We start from the raw sequence: 19,562 nt of genomic DNA, 5'->3' as shown, positions 1-19,562 counted from the left end.
TAGCCTAGCCTACTAAAAGTCTTTTACATATCTCGTCTGAAGAAAAATGACTTACGGTAATTCAGATAATGTTTTTAGCGCATCATGTGCAGTCAATAGTCTGTCCAGCAGGTGGTCTGTTGTTCTCACTTTGGAACATACAGTTAGTAGCTAAACAGTGAGATTAACAAACAAATTTAGGCATTAGCAATTAATAGTAGCCTACATAGATCAAATGAAAAATATTTATGGAAAAAAATTGCTTAAATCATTGTCATGTGAAAAAATACAAATTCACAAAATACAAATATAAGTATAGGCCTACCAGTACATGACTGAAACAGTAAAATAAACAACAGAGAGATATTCAAAAAAATCTAAGTATAAATAATATTAGAATTATATATTTATAATTTATAAATGCATATATTATTTGTTTATGTTTATTGGAATGTTAACAGAATGTTATAAAATGTATTAAAATGGAGATAATACATTTATAATTATTCATAATTATACAGATCATAATAGGCCTACATTATAAAAATAGACAAATTCGTCTTTAAATGTTGCAAAGCTAATAAAGAAATAAGAATAAAAGAAACAGTTGTGTTCTTGTGAATGGCATATTCCTTATGGATGCCTCTGAGGCCCACCATCCTGGATCACAATAGATTCGTCCAAACGCATCACGGCTCTCATGTCTCGTCTTTCTAACAGCTGTTCTGATTGGGTCGATCAAGTGTCAGTCAAAGTGTTGGCCACGTCCCCTTTCTGGACATCAAAACCACAGAGGAAAAACTGCAACAGGGGCTAAACAGAGGGGGAAAAGTGGTACAAATCATATTTCCAATAACAGTGATTGAATCTTTTTTTGAATCGGAAGTTAAAAAGAACACCTCATTTTCTTGCTTTTCGACAACTTTTTTCCACTGTTTGGTGCAGCCGTGTGGGGATGGATGAGATGCGGCCTAGCAGCGGAGCGGCAGCGCACCTCGGCCTCGCCTCGCTCTTTCCCCCGGGATTGCAGGCCATTTATGGGGAATGCAGGCGCCTGTATCCCGATCAGGCGAACCCGCTGCAAGTCACAGCCATTGTGAAGTATTGGTGAGACGTCTGAAGCATTGCAGTTTTATGTTGTTTCTTGATACGCACACTTAAAAACAACTAAAACAAAACAGAATTTTGCTTGACGAATAGTTTTTAACTTTATACTGAATGTGTGTCGTTATACAAAGATACACAAGTTTCAATAATAAGCAAGTTTCAGTCTGCAGAAGCATTACTATTAGGCAAATAACAAACTTATTAAAGTGAACTTTTTCCTCTCAGTGTTTCACTCTTTCCTCTCATAATCCTCTTTTCAGGTTAGGGGGTCCAGATCCTCTGGACTACATCAGTATGTACAGAAACATGGGATGTCCTGGACAAGATGTACCGGAGCATTGGCACTATGTCAGCCTGGGTCTCAGTGACTTGTATGGGGACAACAGAGTTCATGAGTAAGAATGACAGATTATGAGATGTTTACAACATGACATGACCATATTACAGCAGACCAGCAACTTATTATGTTCATAATTACTTGATCTATTTACCTACAAAAAGTTTCAGGGTCAATCTGTATCAACTCAAGCAGAGGTCCTCAGCTAAATTGGGATTTTGATCATTTTTTTTTCTGGTGAAGGAAATACATAAATAAAGAATATTAGATGTCATGGATGATTTTAGTGAGTAATCCACTATTTTGTAGAGCGGGGTGAAAATGACAATTTTCACCTGAGATTTGGAACCGAATTTCAGGGAGGTAAAAATTACTTTAGAAAGATGGCAGCATCATTTTATTTTTGAACAGAGATTGGTAGGACTATTAGGCCTCATTTACACTGCAGGTCTTGATGCCCAACTCTGATTTGTTGCCTAAATCCGATTTTTTTGACTGTCTGTTTACACGTTCTTTAAATCGTGACCCATATCCGATTCATATGTTTACACTTGCCATGGCTAGTAGCCTACTATCTGAAACATATCGCGCATGCTTAAAGGGTTAAATTCTCTTGCACAAATGGACGAACACAAAATATGTTTCATGCTCTGCGATATGCAAATGTTGCCAAACACCACTTTTGAATAAGAAACAATGTCTATAAAACTCGTTATCCACGAATCACAAGCGTATCGGTGAGAACACTCGTTAAAGCAACATACACACACCCGAACTTGACTGCACATCACATATTTGAGATTACTGATACTGCTTTCATTCGTAATGCAACGGACCGATCTACGGCACATAAATTAAGGGCTGTTCACTGTTATACAATAAAGAGCCTGCACAGCGACAAGAAATAGAAATTAACACAAAAAAACTGTCTAGAGCCTTTACTTACACAACACTGACAGTGGAGTTGCGCTCAGGAGTAGAGCAGCTATGGACAATTTTCTTTTTCTTTTTTGAGCGGCTGCGGACAAATTCTTTCTATGCACACACAATATTACATCACAATCTGCGCGCATGTTTTAAAAATATAATTGAACATGTAAATAGTCCTAGCACTTTTTAAATTTAAATAGCCCACTTAAAGTGTTTATTACAAATAAATTATTAATTGCTTAAAATTAATAAATGTAAATGAACAAAAATTTTCGTTAAATTTACAATCATGTGAAAACACTTCCCGTGCCCCTCTCCACATTCCTCTCCTACAATGACACAACGTTTCGTCGGGCCATCCGTCCCTTTGTAGATGTGCGTCGGGGTTTCTCTCGTCATTAAACCGCGGAGACGTTGCCTAATGCCTCAGAAAATCCGATCTGCCTGTTTACATGACAGTCGCATTGGCACATATCCGATTTATTTCCACATATGAATGAGGCCTGAAACCGATCTGGAAATATCCGAATGCATGCGTTTTTTTCCTGTTTACACTGTCATAGAACACATCCGATCTGTGTCACATGTGAGCAAAAAATCGGAATTGGGTCACATTTCACTGGCAGTGTAAACGGGGCCTTAGTAACATCTTTTGACTTTTGCAATCTTTGTTGCATTATATGCCAAAGGTGACTGTTCAAAAATGGGAAAAAGCACTAATTTTGTTTTGCATGTTTGCATGCCTGTTACTCAAAAGTATTAAAGATATCTTAATATCTTTCTAGATTCTCATTCTTAATAAACTTTTCTTTTGTAATCACTAAGGCCCTATATGGTTTAATCCCACAGACATGGGGATCTCAATGCGGCTCCATGTCCAAATTATTGAACTTTTTCCATTTTCAATAGTCGAAAACCAAATGTTGGGTAACTTTTCAAACAGCTGATACTTAATGTGTTTGAAGAAGAATGTCGGAAAAACAAATAATACTGAAACTATAAATGTATCTTGTTCCTTTCTATTGAAACATTACAACATACTTTTCTGAGTAGCAAAAGAAAAAAGAAAAAAATAAGACATTCCAAAGTTAGCATGTCTGTAACTCAAGAAGATATCTTAATATCATTTTAGGTTTTTGTTCCTATGAAACTTTTATTTTGGAATCTTCATTTTTAAGGCCCTATGTGGTTCAATCCCAGATAAATTGGGATGTCAATGTTGGTAACATGTAGTTATGATACTGTGTATTTGAACTCTTAGCTTCAGAAGCTGTTAAAATGAACAAAATCCCTTCTTCCAAATATTCCTGAAACTAATTTAAATATAGATTCTGATAAATAAACTTTTGAGAGCAAGTTAATGTGCATCAGTTTGCACATGTCAGTGTATTTTTGGCACTCAGAGAGGTATGTTCTATGCAATTGTTTTGATTGACAGAAACAAGATACATTTCAAGTTTCAACATTATTTATTCTTCAGACATTTCTCCATATAATGCAACGAAGATAGCTGAACTCAATAGATTTTACTAATAGACCAACCAATCTCTGTGTAAAAATAAAATAATGATGCTGCCATCTTTCTAAAGTCAGTTTTACCACTCTCAGGTGAACATTTTCACCCTGCTCTACAAAATAGTGGATTAGGCTACTCTGTCAATATTCATCCATGGCATTTAATATTTGGGCTTTCATCGCAATTATATTTGTCATTCTTCAGGAAAAAAATATCAGCAAAATCAAAAATTTGAGCCTGGGAAGTTTCTGATATTTGGTTGATTTGAAACTGAAGAGTCTGATGTTTAGTTATACGTGAAGAGTTGTGTTGATTGTGCTTGAATTACAGATGTATTCTGCTTCTTTATAGATTCACAGGTCTAGAGGGCCCAAGTGGTTTTGGTTTTGAGCTCACCTTTCGCCTGAGAAGAGAAGCAGGAGAGACAGCACCCCCTACCTGGCCAGCTGAGCTCATGCAAGGCCTGGCTCGATATGTGTTTCAATCAGGTACTGTACCCGCACCCCATCTGAACTCTAAAGTTTTGCAATTCATGGAAGCGTTTCTTCTGTAACTGCAAAACAGTTTAAGAGCTGTAGTTTTCATGTTGTTTCCAGCTTTAACAGATTTAAAAGTTTAAAATGAAAATTGTCTTCACTCCCCTTCATGCTGTTCCAAACCCATAAGTCTTTTGTTTGTCTTTGAAACACAAATGAAGATATATTTAATGGAATCTGAGAGATTTCTGGCTTTCCATTGAAAGTCTATTCATTTAAAACTCTGATGGTTCAATGGTAAAATAAATCCAAGTCTTCTAAAGACACATGAACGCTTTATATGATGGCTTTTATTCACATTTAAACATTGATCAGCGAACATACATGGAGAACTAAATTATGGCAAACAAAAGCTCAACCGTACTTCCTTGCCCACTCGATTCATATGGATTTTCTTTAAAAAAAGATCCATTTGTGTTCCTAAATTTGAATGAAAGACTTAAGGGTTTGGAACAATGTAAGGGTCAATTTCAATTTTCAGAATTTTCATTTTTGGGCGAACTAACCCTTTTAAGCCATTTAATATAATTGATCTAAGTGGGCTCCCTTAAAGGGATAGGTTTTAATTATTATTTTTTTCCCTCAAGGTCTGCTTATAATATTAGTCATTTCTTTTGACAAAAATAGCCATAATGTAGTTTTTCATGACCATTTCTCATTTCATCATGACCTTTTTATCTATACCTATACTGTCTCAAAGCTATATTAATCAAGCTTGAGTAATATTTGCAAACTTAAAATAAAGCCTTGAAATAAAGCTTTGTTGCATCTATATGTTACCATAACAGGGGTGAGGCTGCTCACTGCAGAGCCAATAGGTGGAGTGTGACGTCCAGCTCCCCCTCTCTGGATGTAATCTGGCTTTAATGGGTGAAGCTAGAACATCCAGTCATGTTGGATCCTAATCCTACCCATAACCATATCCATCAGATCCACAGAGGTGGATCCACCCATGATGTCTAGAGAGCTGGGTGTCATTTGGCTCTGCAGTGAGCACCATTTGTAACGGGGACTCAACAGGCGGCCAGAGTCAGCATTTATTTTGTGACTCAAGTCATGATAAATATGGAAATATTTTTAGTATAGTTTTGTACATATTTTTAGCATATACATTTAGTCTGATAAATGAGCAGAATGTGGCATATTGCTCTATTTTACGAGATCTGCTTAGTAGAAGTGCAAACATACAAACTTTTTGTAGTGTTGTTAGTGTAAAAATAGCCAAATCTATTGGAAATTTCTATTGTTTTTCTCGTAGTAACAGTAGTAACCAGGATTTGTTTTTCCACAGGAGGTGTATGCACTATATTAAAAATAGAGTCATCAAACTAAAAAAACTTTAACATATTAATCTCTTGAAATTTTGCAAACCAATCAGACAAGTTGTTTTCTCTGTAACAGAAAACACATTCTGTAGTGGTGATCACATTTCGTGGCACAGTCCGTTGGACAACAGTGAGTCTAGAATCCAGCATATGCTTCTGACGGAAGACCCCCAGATGCTGCCAGTGCAAACCCCCTTTGGTCTCGTCAGCTTCCTTCAGGTCAGGCACAACATGCTAGCAGTCTCAACAAGATTGTTGACTGTAGGCTAACATAATTTCCACAGTAATTTAGTTTCTCTTTTTTTTTTTCTTTAGCCCTTGAGATTGGTTCATGTTATGTTCATGTAGCCATCTAGATTCCGTTTTGTATGTTACATTCATTAACCTTGTCCTCCTATGCATATATCTCCTTGTGATTGGTGTAAATTAAGTTTTTCCTTCTGTGCTCATCAGATTGTGGGTGTTTGCACAGAGGAACTGCAGGCAGCGCAGCAGTGGAACGGTCAAGGCATTCTGGACCTGCTGAGAGGAGTGCACATGTGAGTAATCCCACAGCCAGCCACGAGACAGCCCAAGGACACACTCCTGCTCCATCGGTGGGAAAACTGTGTTAAAGAATCTGCAGGACTGATTTAACCAGCTGAGAAGCTAAATGAATTCCTCTGATGTATTACTTTGTCTCTCTCTTCTTGCTGAAAAGCATTTATAGATGGGTGAAGTTGAATGTCTGTACATTTTCCTACAAGCAAATGTGAAAATATGTTTGTTGTGTTACTTAATGCTGTTTCTTTTCTACTCTTGCTGTGGCATTTTGGGCATTGTAGATAAGAGTACTGTACTTTGAATGCTGTAACTCTATAGTAAGTGGGTCAGGAGCTTTCATTTGCTCTCAGATGCTTTGTGCTGTTCTTGGTTTTCATTAATTCTGAAATGTTGTTTGTCTTTTTTGCTGTTTTGTTTGCAGTGCTGGGGGTCCATGGTTAATCACTGATATGAGAAGAGGGGAAACCATATTTGACATTGATCCACACTTGCAAGTAAGGTTTTCTGTAGTGTGCTTGGTTCACCCACAATTTTGCTCCTAGTGCTCTAAATATAAAATATTCAAAATATAAATATTTTAAAATGTAATTTATTCCAAAGCTGAATTTTCAGCATCATTACTCCAGTCTTCAGTGTCACATGATCCTTCAGAAATCATTCTAATATGCTGATTTGCTGCTTATGAAACTTTTCCTTTTATTATCAATGTTAAAAACAGTTGCTGCTTAATATTTTTTAAAACCTTGATACGTTCTTGTTGTTCAATATTCTTTGATGAATGCAAAGTTCAAAAGAACACCATTTATTTAAAATAGAAATCTTTTGTAACATTATACATGCCTTTACTGACATTTTGATAAATGTATTTCATCCTCGATGAATAAAAGTATTAATTTTGAACTGTAGTTTCTGTTATCTAACACTAGCTATGTTTCCATCCAAAGTTGAGAAATTAACTTGTGCACAAAATTGGAATATTGCATAAAAGCATTTGCGAATAAGGCACCGTTTCCATCCAGTGAGCTGAAGAGAACAAAATAGTCTCTTCCTGATAAAACAGTCGCTAAATAAGTTGCTGCAGTAGGAGAAGCCACTGTATATAATAATTTTGGATATAATAAATTACTCTCAGAGCACGCAGATAAAACACAATAAAGTTATCTTGATTTCGCATAAAATAAAATGTGCATAAAAATAGGTGCATGGAAACATAGCTACTGACTTAAAATATTTATAATCACTTAATTATTTAATAACACTTTTAAATGTAGCTTAATCTTTTGCAGATCTTTAAATAAATATACATTTTCCATTATAATGTTGTGATGCCTAAATTTACTCTGTATGTCTTTACTGATTATGTTACTTATTGTTTTATTTTTAATTAATTTAGATCAAATTGTTTAGAATTTTAATATCAGCCATTTGTTGGTTATTGACCATAACGTGAAAATAATGATCTGCTTATCTGTATCAGCTAGAATTTTAAAGGTGCTGTATGTAACTTTTTCACTCTACTAAAGCATAAAAAGCCCATAGTATGTTTGCAGATATTTAGGATACATGGTGAGTTCACATACTCGTTTCCCTGAAAAACACTTCTACAGACAGTTATTTTACTTTGAAATAGTACAACCAGCAAACAAACTGGGTCAGAGATTGCAGATTCTATCCAACCTATAAAATGCCTCGGTATCCATCTAAAAATCTCAATGAACGAGAGCATATTAAAACACGGATAAATCAACTCATCAACAAGTCTCCTCGGCTTTCATTGTCAATTGCGCTCGTTCCTGTTGCGTGTCTTCATACTGGCTGAGCGTTGAGTTTGAGGAGGAGGGGGCAGGGGAAACAACGATCTCCGATATTTTGAATTTGGACTGCAGTACCTATTTTGGCCACTGCACCTTTAATATTGGTGCAATTGCTCATTTTTCTGTGAATTATTCTTTAAAATTAAGGGTCTTGTTAAAGGGCACCTATTATGCAAAATTCACTTTTACATGGTGTTTGAACATAAATGTGTGTTGGCAGTGTGTGAGCAAAACCACCCTAGAATGATAAAAATCCACCCAGTGGTTTTTTTTACAATCTCAATAAATCATAAGCACTGTCTCAGAATGAGCTGTTCTCAGATTCGGTGCAATGTGACGTAGAATTGCGCAAGCCCCACCCACGACTCCTTGATTGACACTTCAGTTTGAGCCTAGACCCGCCCTGAGTGAGCTGGACACAGAGTCTGCCATTGTTCGAAGCTGGAGCAGCTGTAGACAAGAATGTCTCCTAAGCGATTGAGGTGTGCTGTTGTTGGATGTAAGAATGAACATAGCAGTCTTCATTTACTCTCGTTGTTACTCGAGGATGGATCTGTACTGTTTGTGATCCAGCTTACAGTCTCCAGAGCGACAGGACTAACGTTACTGATCACGGCAGAAATGAAAGTGAGAGCGCGCACTTTATGACAACTCATCGAGTCATTTTACGGATATAAGGTTTACCAGTTTATTTAGCACCCACTGAAAAGGTGTGTATATATTTGTTTACTGTTAGTTGTAAGGAGTGTTTTGTGTACTTCGCTGTGTATGTTGTTGATAATGAAAGGGAGAGAGAGCGAGAGTTTATGGATAAGACTTTAATACGCACTTCTTATACTGTGTTTATTCAGGTCTTACTGTGATTCTCTGGAGTAAAACTAACGCTCATCTTTTGTGTGATGTACAATAAACTTCACTGCACTCATCAGTATAACGTTATTTTGGTCATCATTCGGACGGGGTTTGCTACAGCAGGCTTGTATTAATAGTGGATAAAAGCAGATGACAAATAAGTTATAACCACTATACACTATACCTGTTCTATCTCATACAGCATATATTCTCTGGCTCTGTGGGCATTATTGTCAGACTCCGAGTCGAAATGAACACAGCAACTGAGAGTTTCTGTTTTGATATGATCAGATTCGATTGTCCTGACTCCTGACTGAAGCGCGAGCTTGTGAGGCTCCGCCCCCTGGGCCGTGCAGCAGCAGTTAATTTGCATTTAAAGGGCACACACTAAAACAGCGTGTTTTTCTGAGCCCCCAAAAAATGACCATTTAAACATGCTGTAAAAAATTATCTGTTGGGTATTTTGAGCTAAAACTTCACATATATACTTTGGGGACATCAGAGATTTATTTTACATCTTGTGAAAAGAGTCATAATAGGTGCCCTTTAACAATGTAGCCTTTTTAGATACTTAACTTTGTGAAGTTTATCCAAGCTAAAATTGTAATTTCCTTTAATTTCACCTCTGCTCTTTTTTTTTATTTCTTTTTTTTATTACACATTTTACCTCCCTCAAGTAATGAATGATTATCATTCCTGGTGATTAAGGTCATCTGAAAAAGCGCATACTGTGATGCAGCATGGGAAAAGGTGAAGTCTGGAGTGTAATTAAGTCAGTGGCTGTTAAACTCAACCTGTTAGTCCTCTGCCCTCTCGCTCTCTGTTCCGAGACGGACACATGTCCAGCCATACTGCTCCCCTGCTGATTTGTGCGTGTGTTGATTGCTCATTCCAAGCAGGAACGAGTGGATAAGGGCATAGAGACGGACGGCTCGAACCTGAGCGGTGTCAGTGCCAAGTGTGCCTGGGATGACTTGAGCCGACCTCCCGAGGATGAGGACGACAGCAGGAGCATTTGCATTGGGTCACAGCCACGCAGGCTGTCCGACAAAGGTGAGGAGTTCTAAGGACAGACTCAGACCAATTTAAAAACAAGACACCGAACCCAGTATGCTTCAGAGATGTTGTATTGGCTCAAATTACTGTGTTGTTGTGTCAAGTATTTGTGTATTGTTCATACAGACACTGAACAGATTAGAGAAGCCCTGAGGAAAGGACTGGAGATTAACAGCAAGTCTGTCCTTCCTCCCATCAGCAGTCAGAGGCACAGTCACGACCGGCCACAGTAAGTCCTGCCCTTTCATGACAATCAGAGCTTCAGGACTGTGTGATTATACTGGTCGAGCAGATGTATGGTTTACCCAGAGCTGTGACCTTAATTCTGGAAGTAGCCGGTTGAGGCGTTTGTTTCAGGACACCAAACTGCTTTGGTTTGCCATACCACCTGTTTGGAACTGGATGGCATCCTGATGGTTTGTGGATAAGAGAAAAAAAAAAGTTTGCCGCTAGGGTTAGGTGATGTGACCGTATATACGTGGTATGAAAAGTTTGTCATCGGATAGAGATTACGCTATTTCGTTTATAGCACACAGGGCTGGACAATTAATCACATAAATGATCGAGATTATGATTAAGTCCTGCGAATCATAAAGTGAGTATTAGTTCATGTAGGTCTACTGCCATTGCATTATAGTGCAGTGGTTGAGCATTGTAAGCAATCACAGACATGTAAATTATTAGTAGGGCTGGGCAATACTGGACAATATTGTTTTCTTTATTTCAATCAATCATCATTTGGATGAACCAATATTGATTCTTAAATCCCAAGATCGGTCTTTTAGTTGATGTTCTTTGCAGTTGATGCATGAACAAAACTGCACTAAACTTGTGCACTATTGTTAAACATGCCTGCCATCCAATAATTACAAGCGGAACTCAAGTGAACCGACCATCTCTTCAACTGTACTGCTAGTTATACCATGTAATAAACATGAATGAACATTAGAAGGTATGTTGAAAGAAACTTGCTGAAATGTATTGTCTCATGTAATGACTTAATCAGTGTTTTTAACGCAGAAAGACATCAGTAAAACAGCTTGTAAACTATGTCATGTAATGTTACATTTACCTCAGAAAAGCCATTCAGTTTCCTTTAGTGGTGCAACGGATCATTAAGTTTTTTGAGTCACGGATCGGATAATTTTTCGGATCATTCATTTTTTTTTTAACTTGGTTTTTCATTTATTACTTAAAGCACATTTTAAGTGCTTCAATACCTCAGCACAAAACTACTAGCCTAGTACATTTCAAACATTATTAAAGATAAGTGAACAGTCAGTAATAACATAAGAACAAATTACAAGCATAGATAAATAAATATAACAAAGTTACAAATAAAGCAAAGTCTAACAGTAGTAGTGTTGTCACGATACCAAAATTATTGTTTCGATACCGATACCAAGTCAAGTATTGCGATTTCGATACTTTTTCGATACTTTTCCTGAAAAGGGAGAAACACTGTCAAATATCATTGCTGTGCTTTATTTTAAAACCGGGACAACAATCTAATCATATAACACACTAATAAATGAACATATGAACAGCAGATATAATAAACATTTGAACAAAATATGAAGATATTTTATATATATATATATATATATATATATATATATATATATATATATATATATATATATATATATATAATTTTTTTTTTTTTTTTTTTTTAATTACATTTATTGTATTTATGTCAGAACTTTCAAACATCAAAACGTCATTTATTAATATGTATTCGTGTCAAAATTACATAGAAACATGAACATCTTTTCCTATTCTGTTTTGCCTGGAAACGCTTCCAACACGCTTGCGTGTCGCGTGAAAAATAGGCGTCGGTTCTATTTCTAGCATGCACGCGTTTTCCGCGCGTCTCGAGCTGTGACTGAGACTCGTGTGTCACGCAGGCAGTTAACATAGGAGCCGAAATAAAAACGGACACGACACGCAGCTAGTGTGTCGCCGGCCTTACAAATCTGGAACAAATTCATTCTTAGAAGTATCGATACTAATAAATTAAGGAATCGTGACGTTTTTAATTTCCGCTTTACTTTTGAAGTATCGGAGCACCGTGCAACAGAGCAAGGTAGGCAACGTACTTCCATATGTCACCTCGCGTCATCTTTTTTTACGAGTGGTGGACCACTTGTGCTCGCACATGCAGCCATCTCGCTGTAGTGTTTGGCACTGACAGCGGCAGGTTCTTTGCTGCGTGCGTCAGGAAAAAAACACAGACGTCCATAGGGAGGCGTTTTTTTTTTTTTTTTTTTTAAGTATCGATACTGATAAATTTAGGTATCGTGACGTTTTTAATTTCCGAGTATCGCGATACTTTTGAAGTATCGGTACACCGTGCAACACTAAACAGTAGTATTCGGGAACAGAAATGTAATAATTGAATGTAAAATAACACTATTAGTATAAATATATAGTATAAATTAAATCTAGATTAATCTTTGTTAAAGCTGTTTTGTTGTTTGATTAACATCATGTCATAGAGAGCAGCAGGTAGGCCTGTTTATAGGCTGCTGTCACTTTAAGACCTAATGCATGGATCCAATATAATGATACACATCCGAATTATTTTTCAACTTTTACGAGAATACTTACGAGATGGATATTTTTTGACAATTTTGTGTGTTTGTGTCCATTCAAGTGGAAGGAGACAAGATAGAGGAATAAATTAGGTGTTCATGTGCTATCTGTAACGCACCTGTGTGTGTGCGCCCCACTATGCAGGGAACCCTGTCAGTTGATACTGTAATATTAAAGGTTAAAATTAACAAAGTTTAAACTGTTCACTTGCTATTTTTTTTATATATAATTTTCAACATTCAAAAACTTTTAATTATAAAAACATTTAAACTGCACATAAAGGAAGTTTTTATATCAACCTTTTAATTATAATGTTTCTACTCCAGTTCGCTGTTGAAATGTAAATATTTAAACTGACATAACTAGTTTTCATGACAGATTTATTCAAACATACAGTAAATAAAACAAAACAATGAATGGGTTAAGTAAAAAATATAATAAAAATGTGGCCTAGTTATTTTTCCTAGATAACTATTGAGCTATGGACAGATTTTTTTCCTTTAGAAAAATGTATTTGTATTGCACATGATGTATATCCAAATGAATCGATGTTGAATTGAATCAATCAATCAAACAAATTAAATCAATCAAACAGATTTGTCAAATCTGTGTCAATATCCTCACCTATAAATTAAGCTAAAAGCCTATTGATAAAATCAGAATCAAACAGATTTGTAAAATCTGTCAATATCCACCCATATAAATTAAGCTATAAGCCTATTAATAAAATCAGAATCAAACAGATTTGTAAAATCTGTGTTAATATCCACCCCTATAAATTAAGCTATAAGCCTATTAATAACAACAGGCATTGCTAATGAGTTTCTAGCATCCATAAATCACCTGACACTAAAAAGATACATCTCAACAGCCAATATAAACTGCAAGAGAGAAGTGTGACAGAACTCTGCAAAGTTAACTGATCATGATATTATGTGCTACAGGACTGTTATATAAGATTTTAGTCATGCCGCCCACTCCTATTTGGTGTACACTGCACAGTTAAAAATGGCTTTTAAGCAGGCCTGCATTTTTAAAAGAGTAAAAGAAAAGAATTTCATGAGCTTTGGTTGGTCCAGCTTAACAGCTGAATATGGTATACCATTTGGATGTGGATAATTACCTGCAGGTATTATTCAGACACAGCCTGTCCCTTCAATCTTTGTCCTCACGAGTGCTGACTCTTGCCAGCTGGCCTGCTGTTGTACAGCATAATATTACTTGCTCAGGAAATTAGCTTCAAGTGCCGATAGTCTGCCAGTACAACTGTGCTTCTGAATCAGGTCTGTATTATACTATACTCCTATAATAATTTCAACTTTGCAACAAATCACCAATTTACCGCATGCTACTTTATTAAGGGCATGATGATGGCAGTTAACTGGGGTGACTGTTTTAAGCACTCCATCCTTATCTCATTAAACGCTGTGCAATCCAGATCATCTCCAAGCATGGTTTGTCTGGGTTAATCTCACTATCCTGTTGTCTACACCCTCTTGTTTTGCTCATGGCCCCCTGCTAGTTGTTCCCAGCCAGAGATTCAGACATACATCCTAGAGTGTCTGCTGGAGTTGGTTATGTTGCCTAATCCAAATAATCATGATGAATGAAAAACATAATGCTAAATTCAAGAATATTGTGCTCCCTTGAATTGTTGCGTAAAGTATTTCACCCATATATGTAGTAGTAGTCATTCTGTCTACCTAGATAATGGCATCCTGACACAATTTATTACTTTGAGCAGTATTTGTCAGTATAAAGCTTAGAGTGTGGACTGAAGGTGGATTTTGTTTTCAAGTGATGACAGCTTCCTAAGAAATAACATCACCTTCACTTCTGTGTATATTTTCCTCATCAAGAGAAAAAAGGTTTTCAGGCTTCTTGACTTTTTATTTTTTTTTATTTTTTTTATGAATGAATTTGATGAATGGAGATGGCGCAATCATAAAGAATTAAAGATTCTGGTTCATATTCCTCTTACCAATTCCAGTTTCATTAACGATTCTTTTAGAACTTGTGATCAAGTTGTTGTATTGAATTTCAAGTTGGACATGACGAAAATAATGGGAAATTCATTCATTATCCCCTCCAACTGATTCATACATGTTTTGATTCAGTAAAAAATCCCCGCTCATAAGAGTAATTCGTTGGGTAACCTGATTACTTTGCTTGTCGCTGTGTGTTTTACGCTATAGATTCAGTAGCGGACCGCAGTGTTGTGGTGGATAATAATACTACAGAAAACACTCAATATTTCATGAGTATTTTAGTATGAGGTTCCATTCACAATGCTGGAAGATTGCAAGTTAAAGAACCATTAATAGAACCAGACTTCATATAAATATTTTGATTTTTGTATTTTATATACAGCTCTGGAAAAAAATTAAGAGACCACTGCAAAATTAGCTGTTTCTCTGGATTTATTATATGTATCTGTTTGAATAAAATGAACATTTTTTATTTATTCTACAAACTGCTGACAACATTTCTTCCAAATTTCAAATAAAAATATTGTCATTTAGAGCAATTATTTGCAGAAAATTACAACTGGTTAAAATAACGAAAAAGATGCCATGCATTTAGACCTTGAATAATGCAAAACTTATATTCATTTTTAAACAACACACTAATGTTTTAACTTAAGAAGAGTTCAGAACTAAATATTTGGTGGAATAACCCTGATTTCCATTCTGAGCTTTCATGCATCTTGGCATGCTCCCTATCAGTCGGTCACATTGCTGTTGGGTGACTTTATGCCACCCCTGGCCCAAAAATTCAAGGAGCTTGGCTTTATTTAATGGCTGGTGACCATCAATCAATAAGCAGTCTGAATACAGTAATAGGATGTCCTTACCTGCCTGTCAGCCTATGTATTTCCATACCTCCGCTCACCCAGACATCATGCAGAGGCTGTGCAGAGTTATAGACAGACAGTCACAGAGCGCCGTAAACAAACAGCAGCCACCTTTTACAGTTCCTTCTGAACCAAAACAAGCTTATGCTGCTTTCACGCCATAACTACTGTAATTAAGAAAAGGCAACCCGTGAAGTTTTACCCAGAGCTGTTCACGTCCTCAGGCTCGGATTTATTCATTTCTATGGCAACACTATCAACGGCGAAATAAATCTGCAGCAGTCGGGTGGTACAAGTCAGTACTCTTTAAGTTGTTTGCGTTCATTATTATTGTATTATGTGCTTTGAGACAAGAGGTAATTTAACTCGTGACGCTTTGCAGACTCTGCTGTGTCTTGCTATTTCTAGCCTCTCCAAAATTGCCTACCCTACCTTTAAATGTACCGTTAATGTTACTTATGTAATCAGTTGATCAACTTGTTTTTCTGCACTTCCTTCAGTTGCCTTAGAGTAGCAACTGAATTACCAAATTTCAAATATGCAGATTCATTTAAAGGTGCTCTTCAAATCTCTTAAAAGAGGGAAGAGTTTACTTTTTTCTGTTCTAAGTAGCTTTTGAAAGGAATAAAATTGATTTGCCATTTGGCAGTAGTGGTAAATGCTTTTATTCACTTCGCTGTGGTACAAATCTGCCCCTAATTTCTCCATAGACAATCAGTTGGACATTTCCAGACCCAGCAGATATCAAGGTAAGAGCCAACTACGAGTGAAACTGAGACTATTTCTTCAGCAAATGGGCTATGGAGACAGTTCTTCTTTATTCCACTGTGAAAATGGGTGTTCAGTAGAGTGTCTGCAAGTTACTTTGTTAGATCAATGAGGAAAAACAAAGCTCTGCACTGCAGTATTTCAGTTTTTTGCTTATTTACAGCGGCCTCAAAACGTATTTGGTCACTTAAGCTACAAATGTATGAATCATTCAGTATTTCAGTATCAGTATTTGGACAATTTCCGGTTACTCTTTTAGGACACCTGTGTGAAATTGAAAAATTACCTTAAGACCGACAAATTGTTTATTGAAGGTCACTGTGAAAAGCTCTAGCATTATTTGTTTGCAGTTGCCATTTGAGGTTCGATATTTTATTATACTAATGCGATGACATTTATACAGTTTGATTGTGCTTTAAGTGTCCAAACATACAAATTGGACACTTGGACACAAATTGGACACACATCACATTTCAAATTGATTTGTTAAACTGTCGCCTTCATTCAGTTATTTTTCTTATTTACATTTTCCCATTCTCTATATCCCAGGAGTCGTAAGGACAGTCTGGAGAGCGAGAGCTCGGCTGCTATTGTCCCTCACGAGCTGGTGCGAACGCGACAGCTGGAAAGTGTGCACCTAAAGTTCAACCAGGAGTCTGGGACACTTCTCCCACTGTGCCTCAGGTAGGACATACACTGTAGGAAGCTCCATTTGCCATATATTTTCTCAAAATCCACTTTGCTGAGGCCTTAACTTTAAGAGGGGCCAGGGGTTGTGAATTCACTCAGAAGTGAAAAATAAAAGTACACATGTACTGGTGTGCTGATTTGCACTTTGTTTATATTACCAATGTATTACAGTTTTACAAACAAACTAAACTCACTGAAAAGCTAACAGCTCTGATTTTGCTGGCTCTAAAAGAGTGGGATATGAGTTTTATGTAATCTCCTTGTTTGGACAGAAACAGAGACGAGGCTCACAGAGAAGCCTTTGTTTAAAGTCCAAATGAGAGCAGGGAGAAAATGAACATCAGGTTGTTTATAGTTTTAGCCTTTGATATTTCGCACTTGCTTTAAGAGATACGACACTTATCAATGTCTATGTAAATGATTCATTCCGCATTTTCCTTTTCTTGTAGAGGTCGGCTGCTTCATGGCCGACATTTCACATATAAAAGCATTAATGGAGATACAGCAATCACCTTTGTATCAACTGGGGTGGAAGGGGCTTTTGCCACAGAAGAGCATCCGTATGCTGCGCATGGACCATGGCTACAGGTATCAGACACATATTACTATTAAATCCCTTAAAGGGGCACTGTTATGCTTTTTATTCTCAACATTTTCAACATTCTTTAGTGTGTAATGTTGCTGTTTGAGAATGAAAAAAAGTTCTGCAAAGTTACAAAGCACAAAGTCCACTCCAAAGAGAGTTATTCTCTATATCAGTAAGAACTGATTATGAAATCCCTGAAATGCCTTGATTGTAGTCTTGAGTTTTCTTCTGGGAACGTACATGTCACAATATCCCTTATTTAAATAGTTCCCGCCCAAAGCCTTCGCAAAGAAAAAAGAGGCGAGGCCTGGTTGAGTTGTGTTAGTAGCGTGTTGAAACTCGTGTTTATGGTAAGGGGCGTGATATTTCCAAAATGCGCTCGAAGTGGTTGACCAATCACAACACACTGGTCCAGCCGACCAATCAGAGCACACTGCACTTTTTGGAAGGAGGGGCTTCATAGAGGCAGAATTAAACAGAGCGTTACTGACAGACTGGGAAGAGAGTTGCTGCAATAATGTAAAATATGTGAAAATGTGTTCCAAACCTATTCTAATAGACCCCACAAACAAAATCAAGGGCATAATAGGTCCCCTTAAAAATTCAATGTTGTTCCTTATGTGTGACCTTGTTCTGATCTCCTTAATTTAGATATTACTTACTGAGGAGTTTGCAGACCAGATGCTAGCTGACATTCAGGATTTGTGCACCCGTGAAATGGTAAGGCGCTACACCTCACGTTAAGTGATTTTACTATGTTTTTGTAAACTTTAGATGATTTTAACACGCTGTGTATCTCTTTACCCCTTACCCAGTCTAAGCTGCCGAAGGAGTACAGCTGGCCCGATAAGAAGCTAAAGATCTCTGTCCTGCCTGACACTGTGTTTGACAGCCCACTGCAATAAGACTGGGAGCTCACTGTCCCTGATTACAAACCCACATCTCCAGAAAGGAGCCCAACTCTTTTGCCAGATGCATTGTGCCTATAGACGGCTGAAGGAAACAGACTTTCAGATGCTTTCCCCTTTCCCAGAGAGCATTGTAAATGTACAACATTTTGTACATTTTGTCCGTTATACCACTTGTCTTTGTATTGGTCTACCTATTTACTCATAAGGAAGCTTAAAAAAATAGCGATTGTTTTTCTGGTTTGTTTCAAAAGATACTTTATATTTCTTGTTGAATATTTAGCAGCACAAGACAATGTGCAAGCACTGGTGCCTTTATTCACCTTGGAATGGACTGAAGTGTCATTTTGAGAGAAAATCTGCTCTTCTAAATCCTGCTTGTAATGTGAAGGAAAGCATACTAAGGAAAAGGCCTTTTTTACCATGTTTATCTAAAAAATTATGTTAAGACTGAGTACCTGGTTTTACTCAATTTACATAAGATACAGTAAGTGTCTATTTAAGGTTGATGATCTAGTCATAAGTGGTTAGTCAGTTCACATACACAATACCAAAGCCTGTACAGTCTGGGTGTTTTTAAACTGTCTAATGTAAAGTTGAGAATCATCAGTTAGTTCCCTGATCTTGGTTTTATTTTATTATTATTTTAAACTGTTTTACTTTTCCTTTGACTTTATGATTGCATTCCAAGTCTTTATAGGGAAGCAAACAAACTGGTTCCTGAATGGCAATCATTTTTCTAGAATGTGCTTTTGTGATTTGTAATTTTGGGGAAATGTGTTCAATAATATAGGTCAAAGTGTAAAAAAGAACCTTTATTTGTGCTTTTTAAAAGATGAATTTAATTAGTGTGTACTGGTGTTTTTTTATATTCTGGAGAATCACTACACTGCCTGTGGTTTTGTTACCCTTAAGTGCATTAAAGTTACAAAAATCGGGGGGTTTGCGTTCATTTTGATTACACAAGTCTAACTGTGCAAAGAATGCCTATTTCCCATTATATACTCTTTTATGACAACTCGTGATTCACATCCAAGTAATTTTTTTGTGTGACCAAGGCACCAAAATTCCTCATGGAGAACCAATCCTGTCTCTGACCTTTAGAATTGTATGCCCTGTATTTTGGTCCCTTCAAGACACGCATGTAAATGCCCTCTTTGCATGTG

At 36.8% G+C, this 19,562-nt stretch overlaps 1 protein-coding gene across 6 annotated transcripts; it reads left to right on the top strand.

The window, feature by feature from the left end:
* The first annotated feature begins 690 nt into the window (after positions 1-690).
* On the top strand, positions 691-19,334 carry sufu (suppressor of fused homolog). Of its 6 annotated transcripts, XM_084390568.1 has the most exons (14): positions 691-813; positions 925-1,086; positions 1,347-1,481; positions 4,221-4,357; positions 5,807-5,949; positions 6,184-6,269; positions 6,695-6,767; positions 9,836-9,992; positions 10,122-10,224; positions 16,155-16,193; positions 16,762-16,896; positions 17,352-17,490; positions 18,140-18,208; positions 18,304-19,334. In XM_084390568.1, exons 2-14 carry the CDS (start codon positions 935-937, stop codon positions 18,391-18,393), a joined length of 1,458 nt encoding a protein of 485 aa, XP_084246694.1. In that variant the 5' UTR covers positions 691-813; positions 925-934; the 3' UTR covers positions 18,394-19,334. The 6 variants fall into 6 exon arrangements, with proteins under 6 accessions (XP_084246694.1, XP_084246697.1, XP_084246693.1 ...); XM_084390571.1 differs by lacking the exon at positions 16,155-16,193; XM_084390567.1 differs by having other exon boundaries at positions 743-1,086.
* The last annotated feature ends 228 nt before the right edge of the window (positions 19,335-19,562 follow it).

This window comes from Rutilus rutilus (genome assembly GCF_951802725.1).
Source record: "Rutilus rutilus genome assembly, chromosome: 20".
In the NCBI taxonomy this organism is placed as follows: domain Eukaryota; kingdom Metazoa; phylum Chordata; class Actinopteri; order Cypriniformes; family Leuciscidae; genus Rutilus; species Rutilus rutilus.
The sequence above is the reverse complement of the archived record's forward strand: the minus strand, read 5'-3'. Positions and strand labels throughout refer to the sequence as shown.

Bases quoted from the DNA above. Each gene is read 5' to 3' on its own strand.
- sufu (XM_084390568.1), top strand. From the start codon at position 935: ATGGATGAGATGCGGCCTAGCAGCGGAGCGGCAGCGCACCTCGGCCTC. The intron at 1,482-4,220 runs GTAAGAATGACA...GCTTCTTTATAG, and splicing joins GGGGACAACAGAGTTCATGA to ATTCACAGGTCTAGAGGGCC. The intron at 9,993-10,121 runs GTGAGGAGTTCT...TTGTTCATACAG, and splicing joins ACGCAGGCTGTCCGACAAAG to ACACTGAACAGATTAGAGAA.